Below are 9,545 nucleotides of genomic sequence, written 5' to 3' on the forward strand. Positions count from 1 at the left end.
AGGCATCTCTCCAGTCCTGATTGGAAAATCTCTTTTGAAAACCCAGTCAATTAGTATGATTATCAAAGGTGCTTGGCTTGTCAGTCATAGGCAGTAAATACAGTATCACAAGATCAAGCTGGAGACAGAATTAAACGTGGCTCTACACAAACCCTTCCTGAAAGGCAGCCATGACTATAATCACAGTATAACCAAAGGCCAGAGCTGTAAACAAATTATACATACCACACCTACAAATAAGCAAGAAGACACAAGCCCAACTACAGCACAATTCACCTGTAAGCATAGGAAAGAATTTCAAATTCTTAGAAACAAGGGAAATGCATATAAAATATATATTTACCCACAGGGTAGAAACAATTCTAAAGGGTCAAGGTTGTGGCTCGGAAGTGGGCTTTGTGTATCACCCAAGATTCCTTTCTCAACATCAAAGCATTCTCCAAAGACCAAGAATGACTTTAAAGACAGAGTATTGCCAGCAGTAGAATGGCGACTCCTGCCCTGGGTATAATTTTCCCAACTTTGTATTGGTAGAAATAGTAAGAGTCAGTTAAAAGCGAACGTGCTTCCCAGCATGATGCTATAATTGTGGGAGTTTTCTCACCAGCAGTCCTATAGGTACACACACCAAGGTTCATTGTAGCATTGTTTACAATGGGAAAGTCAGGGTTGAGGCCCAAAAAGACAGTGAAGGAACAATTGCAATGTCCAGAATGAGATGCGGCTAATTAAGCCAGGCTATGTAGATAGAACAGGTTCTAAAACATCACCAATCATAAGGTGCACTTAAGAGAGATGATGTTAAAATGGACAGAGCATGGCTTGTGGGCATTTTAAATGCCATCGGTGTTGACTTATACCACAACAACAAAGCATTGCACAGACAGGTGGTATTGAGCTCAGCTTTCAATATTACACTACAGATATATCAATGACTAACATAATCTATGATAAATGGATGCATAGCAAAAAGCCTATGGGGCTCAAAGCACAACTGTCAAGAGTAAACATCTTCAGGGAGTGGAATAAAATGTGACCAGGCAGGTTGAGGGAAATACAACATCTTTGCTTGTTTTAATTCTTTCAGAGTTATGTATGATGATGATGATGATGATGATGATGATGATGATGATGATGATGATGATGGTGGTGGTGATGGTGATGAAAAACACTGCATAAGAACAAGGAGACAGAGGAGGAGCTGAAGCACGGTAAGGAGACCCAGGCCTGGCTGGATCACCTCCCTACTGATTTCATTCTTGTCTTCCGGTGCCACCCTCAGCCTGAGGCACTGGCCATCTCTAATCACACGCTCGCCTACCCTCACCACTACCCAGTGAGCTAGAGACATGAGCGCATCCTCAACGGAAGGCTGCTGCTCTGGGCAGTGCGGCAGACCCGGCCCCTGGACCCAGCCTTCCCAGTTCTGAGCTGCTATCATTCCCATCTATTATGTTAGGTATTTGCTTTTTTGTGGCTCATTCAAATTATTTTCTTGTTCATGCTACACTGATTTCAAGTTATTTCTAAGCAGGGATGCTACACTTATGAAGGAGGTTGAAAGAAATATTCTAATAATTGAATTACCTTAAAATGAATGCTCTTCCCTTCTTGCAGCAATCCCTACCCTCCCGGCAAGTCTGGGAATATGTGCTGGTTATGAACTCCTTCATCTTACTCCAGTATGCTGATTTTCTAGCCTTAACAAGTCCATTTGAGAAAATGATATACCAAACACTTTCCAGTACCTTCCTTTAAAACAAGAAGTGGCTTTGGTGGTCAGAAAAGAACAACAAAAAAAGTAACCACACAAACCAGCAGCCACCAGACAGCCAGTCAGACAGCACAGTTAGCCACCCCCCATATCCTCTAACACCAGGGGACGGATATGATGCTCATATCCAAAATTTGGAGAAAAATTAGATTTACTCAGATACTCCCCATTTCTTCTTCTTCTTCTTTTTCTTCTTCTTCTTCTTCTTCTTCTTCTTCTTCTTCTTCTTCTTCTTCTTCTTCTCTCTCTCTCTCTCTTAAAATTTGGCATTTATTTATTTGCGTGCAAGTGAGTAGGCACGCATGTCATATCACATGCGTGAATGTCAGAGGACAGCTTATGGATGGGAGTCTGTTCTGTCTTTCCACCACGTCAAAGTCAGGGACTGAACTCAGGTAGTCAAAGCTGTGGGCAAGGGAGATTACCTAATAAGACAGCTTTCTAAAAACAAGTTGAATGTGCCCTATTTGAAATGCCTGGCACCAGAAGGATTTCAAGGCTTGGAGCTGTCGTGGTTTAAAAGAAAATGATTCCTCATGAACTTATGTTTGAAGGCTTGATTCCTAGTTGGTGGAACTGGTTTGGGAAGGATTAGGAGGTGTGACCTTGTTGGAGGAGGTGTGTCAGTAGGCGTGGAGGTTGAGGTTTCGAAACTCTATATCAAGTCCTGTCTCCTCTCTCTCTCTCTCTCTGTCTCTCTCTCTCTGTCTCTGTCTCTCTCTGTCTCTCTCTCTCTCTCTCTCACACACACACACACACCACCTATGATGAAATAAGATGCAAGGAGAAAGGCTTTGAGAGAATACCAAGTTCCACATGAGAAGAGGAACATGTGACATAGACCCCTAACACTAAACAGACACCAGCTCACCTGAGTCCTTCATGGGACAGAGCGCACACTGCATGCCCCATGCCTCTCCGTAAAGGCAGCAGCACTCTGTGTATGTCGTCTGCTTGCCCACCAGAGGACGGCTGCACACGTACTCCTCGCTCAGATGCTCCCAGCACAGATCCTGGTAGACGTCGGTTTCTTCTATTTGCTCTGAAAGGGAAGACACGGGTCCATGACAACTGCAGGATCATTCCTATTTCATCCACACTGTGGTGGCGGCCAGCAAGTTTCAAAGTTTCCGTTCCTACTTCAATGAACAACTTCCAAGGAATAGTCTCCATCCAGCCTGTTCTTTCCACAGATCACATCCCTGTCATCTGCAGTGGAATGCCATGCCATCAGCTGACATTCCGCCCGCTTGTGGTGTCCTGACTGAATGCTTGTCTCCAGAACGAAGTCTCCCTCTGGAAAGTGCCTATTATCTTGCCATCCTTTGATGGGCCCCCATTCTTCTGATCCCGGCAACCTCCACCACTTCTTTATCCATGCTTTCCCATTCTTTCCATCTGCTCAGACCCTAGACCAATAACACGTCGCTCTAGAATGTTCAATCCTAAACTTTCTACCTTTGTTTCATCTGAAGGAATCTCCTAAATGTCACGAGTTATCAATTGATCATACCAAAAATCAATGACATGTCACATCCTCAGAGATTAGTGGGGATTCCCATCTATGTACTTCAGGGACCTCCACTTTGCTGAATTTCACACCCTGCTCTGTATAGCCTTATACCTGTCCTGCATCCTGGGCAAACACAATCATTTTTCCTGACCTCAAATTTTCCTCTGAAGTTGAAATGTGACGAAACCTCATGTGCTCAGCCCTCTATATCCTGTTGTTCACTTAATTAGTACTGTGGTGCTTTGAAAGAAAATGGCCCCCATAGGGAGTGGCACTATTAGGAGGTGTGGCTTTGTTGGAACAGGTATGGTCTTGTGAAGCGTGTCACTGTGGAGGCGGGTTTTGAGGTTTCATATATGCTCAAGCCATGCCCGGTAAGACAGATCACTTCCTGTTGCCTGCATATCAAGATGTAAAACTCTCATCTCCTTCTCCAGCACCATTTGCCTGCCCCCCATGTCCCTCCATGATGATAATGGCCTGACTCTCTGGACTGTTAAGCCACCCAATTAAAAGCTTTCCTTTGTAGGAGCTGCCATTTGTCATGGTGTCTCTTCACAGCAATAGAAACCCTAACTAAGACAAATATACACCAGGATTAAATCTATACATTAACCACATGTATCTCATTATTTCTCTTGGTGGCTCTTTTAACTTCTTCAAGATAACCAAGGAATTCATGCCCCTATTTTTGGGTAATTCTTAGTTTAATTAAAATGAGAACCTTGAGCATTTATCTGGACAGACATGTGGATCTCATATCCAAACATACCATTTGATTCAGTAGGTTGCACACATCTTCTCTCAGATGCATCCAGAACCATGGGGTGAGTGCAGAAACAGTTGTAGGAGCCCTCTGTGTTAACACACTGGCCATCGATACAACTGTTAGGGTCTTGACATTCATCCATGTCTTAGGAGGAAAAAAATATCACCAGAGAAAATTAGCAATCATTTGTGCTTCATACAGTTATCAAAGTTACCATGATGACATATTCAATCCAGATCCCGAGAGTTACTACATTGGAATTTACTATACATTGTCATCCAAAGGGGACCCTGTGACTGGAAAGAGAGTCACTGAGGAAATCGCTGCTGCTGCTGCTGCTGAAATACAGTGGAATGGGATACAGCCTTTTAAAAAAATAATACTTTTGAAATTATTTCCTTATGCTGCACTTTGCATAACTTTGCACATGACTTCCCGCTGAAGCCTTAAAGTCTCTGTGAGTATTTAAAACTGTCTTCTGCTTGCATGAATGACCCGACTGAACAGGAGATTCTACAGACAAAAAGAACTCTGTGCTCTTATTGGTGACCTGGAGAGTAATTCCACAATGACTATGAACTCCTTGTCTGCCACCCGTGCAAATACAAGGATGAAAGGTTTTCATTTCTCAAACCTTGCTCAAGAAAAAGATCCACAAAACACTCATCTTTTAAAGACACAATTTAGATTCAGTTACACCATTTTTTATCACATGGCATTACTCTTTTTCCCCCTGTGCATTTTCCCAGCACACCTTACCATATCATATTCTCTTAAAGCTTACCGAAACACTGCAATTTGACGGAATCATAGTATGTCCCCTGCTTACAGTAGCATTCATACCCAGGCTGAGTGTTCAAACAGTAACCATTTTTGCAAATTTCCTCCCCAAACAGCAGGCATTCATCGGCATCTATGGCAAAAGAAATAGCAGTATGTTTTTATTTTTCCACAAAGAAGAATCTAACCAATATCTGGTTTTAGATTAGATATTATTATGTTCAAAAGATTCTTGCAATACAGAACATAAAATTCTTAAAATTAGGCCCAATTGACAGTTGCGGAAAAATGATGAGAAATGGTTCTGATGCCACCTCACAGGCCACAGAATTAACCCTCGGCCTTCCCAGTTTCCTCTATGAACTGGACATAACATAACTGGGCCCACCGATGTACCGGGACTCAAAGGATAAATATGATAATTTATGAAAAAATTCTGGACATGCTAGGGCTGCCTGTCCAGGCAGTTTGGAGCTCGTGTTATCTAGCTCTCATTTTGAAAACGGTCAACGCTGTGGAAGACCTGCTCGAATTTACACAAATGGAAAGTGGCCGAGCTGAGCACAGAACCCGTGACAGTAAGGGTCTGAATCCCATCTTCCTCCATCACTAGCAGCACTGTTAGGAGGAGGAACCGGGTTTATATCAAAGAGAATAATTAAGGTTTGTAACATGAAGTGAAATTTAACTGCATTTCTGTAAAAACAGAGTATGTGATATTTATGACCTTGAAAACCATTCAACACATACTGCAGACCAAGCCTCCTAATCCTGTTGGACTAAATCACAGATGTATTTTAAAAACACAAATGGAATTTCTTGTCCAACTACTGAGTCCATATTATTCAAATACTAACTTTCCAAAAAAGTAGATGGATAATAAATAAAGAGACCATTTTTGTAGTCTCTTTTCCAGCTATTTTCCAGTGTTCAATATTAAACTATAATAGAAAATAATCACCTTATATATATATATCATAATAATATCTCTAACATCGAACTGTCAAAAGTCAGTTAATGAAGAAGTGTTCATATATAAAATATTCACCAGAATAAACAGGCTATATTATTTAACAATAATCCTGAAGACATAAAACAGTTGCTTTTGCTTTCCCATTTTCCAGTCTTCATTAGGAATCTGTGGCTATTAGCAAAATATAATAAGAAGAGTAGGAAATTTATTTTAAAAAAAAAGCAAGACTCTTAGCTTCACAGCTAAACATGGCAGAGAGCACTATGATAATCAAACGTACGTGCTCATGCTTTATATAATTTGGAGTGTATATCTAGGTGAAAGAATTCTTTCTACTACGGCCTTTTGTGGAAAGCAGTTATGCATATCTTATTTCATTGAAAGCTCATTGTAATTCTGAAAACATTTCTGTTTCAGAGGTGAACAGCTGGAAACTCAGAAGGTTACATGACCTCTCAAGGTCACATAACTGCTGGTATTCTGACCCCAAGTCAGAGTTCCGTCCAGCATCCATAGAGACCTTCCTCCTGGGTGGAATAAAGGGCTTGGCCAACAGTTTCCACAGCCCAACAGAACTCGACCACCGCATCACCCAAGCCAGGTTCCCATCCCAGCGGCTGACACACTTTGCAAACTCATCTGCAGTCGATGCTGACCTTTATAGTTCTCGCCCCCAGCGTCGTAAGAGGATTCTCCAACGGGGACAAAACCTTTCCCTCTAGGGCACATTTCCGTGAACTCAGCTGATTTTTAAGAGAGACAAAACAAAACAAAAAAAGCAATGAGTTGAAAAGGGAAACAAAGAATCAACATTTCCCTGAGTGCATGTTTTTAATCCAGTTTTGTCTTCTCAGATTCAGAAAGTTTTAAACACTCAACCAATAAATCTAGCATGGTCTCAAAGTCATGGATTATGTGAGAAGATGTCCAATGATTCCAGAGGTTCATACACACACACACACACACACACACATACACACACACACACACACACACATAAATAAGCAATGAGATGGCTCTTATTTTAGCATCTTACTGAGCCCGACTGTAACAGGGCATCCTAATGCAGGCAGACTTTAAGAACACCACATGAGCAGGCAGTGTGAACACAACAGTCAGTAGACCTTACCTGTCCCCTGGACAGGGCAGGGGAAGATCTCACAGTTGTCTCCCCAGCCGGCACCTGAGGTACAACAGCATTCTTGTTTGGTGACATTGGGGGCCAGCACGTTATCACAGAGACTGGCGTCATTGAGGTTATAGTAGCATTCCTTCTTTTCTTCTTTCGGCTGATGATCTACACCAGAATCTAAAGAGTATAAGAAAGAGCATGGGAGGCAGTGGCAGGGAAGAGACAGAAATCTTTAATAAATAAATAAATAAACAAAAAAGAAAGAGCATTGGTGGGACAGTCACGTAGAAATCAGGACAGGACAGAGACCATGGGCATATGTCCCTTCCATGTTCTTGACATGAGGCCATATTCCACCTTCAGGGTCAGATTCTCCCACTTTAAGAGAAACATACACTTGAGTCCTGAATTTCGGGAGGTATCTAATATACTCCAGAGTATAAATCTGTCAAAACCATTCCTTTTTACGCTAACCAGTTACTTTATTCTTGTAAATTTAGCCATGAAGAGTTTCCATAGCTGCTTTTTTTTGCCAACCAGGATCATTCTTTACAGAGTTGTAACACCTACTTAAATTATTGAAATTTCCCACAAAATGGGACCAGAGATCAGGGGCCACATGTGATAGCTAACCCTTCGGCAGTTATTTGGATCAACCAACCATGCCCCAAGTCAGTTCTGAACAGTGCATATTGGAAGATACATAGAAAAATAACACAGTAACCTGGAGCCCATAAAACAGCCTTTCATCCCTGAAAATCTAACTAGTCAAGTGATGCAAATAAACAATTCTGAAAGAGGCTGTGAGTTCTAGCAAAGTTGCGGTGTAGGACTGAAAGTCTGAGTTCAGACGGGCCCTGAAGAAAAGCATATTCTAACCAACTCATTTTCTCTATGAAATAATGCAAATCATAAGAATAAAATCTACTCATTTTCAGAAGATAAAATATAAACAATATCATGATTAGATTTGAATTGTCTTTACATACTTGATGATTATATTGTGACAGGACCTGGAAGGTAATATCATTTCTTCCACCAAATGCTATAGGTTTTAAATGATTGCCTATGGTCCAGTTGTAATTAATCAATTATAGTTTTTATTTCATACTGCACAAAAGAGCTAACGATGGCTATCACAATTGCTTAGCGTATCATCAACACAATATTTCCATTATAGCACTACCATTTTGGATTATCAGGTCCAAAGAAACCTCAAAAGAGAATACTTATCAGTGAGGGGAAGACCCACTGTTGAAGTTGGTAAGTCACGATATGGGGGACATTTAATGAGTTCTTTTCACCATCGTTTGCTATGTATCGGTTTTGTCAGGGTCAAGTTGACCCTCATGAGCTTCAATGATATACTAAGCCGTTTAAAGGCATTTCTAGAGCGAGTGTTCATAAAATGCCGCCAGGAAAACTATTGCCTTCCTTCCTCTTATAAAACAAGCAAAGAATCAAATAGACCTTCCCGATCCATGCTACTATCCAAGCAGATAGTCAAGGAGAACGTCAAAGATCCTTCTAGAACTGTACTTCTTGATTCTCTCTTTGACAGATTTTGGGTTTGAACCCTAAATGAGTATGGACAGCATGTGGTACCCCAACCAAGACCAAGAGTCTAGGAAAAGACTAAATGCTGATTCCCATGTGTCAGTTCGCGTGGACTGGGTGGGTAAAACCCCCCACCCCCTTGACTGAACCCGCTTTCTTCATGCTCATGCAGGATGGACTTTTACTCCTGTTTGGATGGCAGCCATTTTTATTAGAAGGGCTCTAAGCCTTAGGAACAGAGTTCTTGGGGAAAACCAAAAATAGTCACTTAAAATGATCATGAAGTCAATTCCAGAAACCTTATAGGAAAATTTACAAGTATTTCCCATAATATTTTCAATAAATTTCCAATATTGCTGTTGAGCTTTCCTCTCTTACTATGCTCAGTTAGGCTAAAAATGGTCGCTATTAAGTAACATATTAAAAAAACAAATCAGGAAAGCAGCAGCTTTATAATAGGTGAAGTTTAAAAAAGATCAATAATATTTCCCTTATTTACAAAGTTAGAGCACGTCTGATTTATTTTAATAAAATGTAGTATTATGTAGAAGAGCCCCAACGTTACTAATAAAAAAAAAAAAAACAACAGGGTTCATTTCAAATCAAAGCATGACAATTTATATGCATATACGTGCACATGTAATTTACATACATAGTACATGTTTTGTGTTCTTTTTTACATTTACATTACAGAAAGCAACAAAATTATCTTCATGCTTTGTCTTGCACTAGAAGAAGGTGGAGATTATTACACAAGAGAAGTGATCAACAATACAATTGTATTATTCAGATTTTTTTTCAAATGCTGCTTTTATTTTCTTTCCAAGCTCTTTGAGAGTGCAGTGTTTACACAGCTGAAATGGGGAATGAGGCGAGCCTTCATCCATGTTGGAAAGAAAAGCAAATTCTTTTTCAAAAACTGATCCACAAAGGTCATTCTGGGAAAAAAAAAATACAACATCCCCATCTCCCAGACCTTTAAATGATCAACTTCCTGGAGTCTTTTTCCATTGGGAGCAAAAAAAATCTCTGAAGAGTGTGTGCGTG

At 40.7% G+C, this 9,545-nt stretch overlaps 1 protein-coding gene across 4 annotated transcripts in view; it reads right to left on the reverse strand.

Moving 5' to 3' along the window:
- The window catches only part of Ltbp1 (latent transforming growth factor beta binding protein 1), a 379,031-nt gene that overhangs the window by 21,982 nt on the left and 347,504 nt on the right, over positions 1-9,545 (reverse strand). For all 4 annotated transcript variants that reach the window (XM_013354050.2, XM_005367931.3, XM_005367930.3 and 1 more), the window contains 5 exons: positions 6,939-7,118; positions 6,466-6,552; positions 4,841-4,969; positions 4,060-4,200; positions 2,646-2,816 (listed from right to left, as the gene is read on the reverse strand). In XM_013354050.2, the coding sequence (XP_013209504.2) occupies positions 2,646-2,816; positions 4,060-4,200; positions 4,841-4,969; positions 6,466-6,552; positions 6,939-7,118 (708 nt within the window). The remainder of the gene's footprint in view (positions 1-2,645; positions 2,817-4,059; positions 4,201-4,840; positions 4,970-6,465; positions 6,553-6,938; positions 7,119-9,545) is intronic.

This window comes from Microtus ochrogaster, unplaced genomic scaffold, assembly GCF_000317375.1.
Source record: "Microtus ochrogaster isolate Prairie Vole_2 unplaced genomic scaffold, MicOch1.0 UNK26, whole genome shotgun sequence".
Lineage (NCBI taxonomy): Eukaryota > Metazoa > Chordata > Mammalia > Rodentia > Cricetidae > Microtus > Microtus ochrogaster.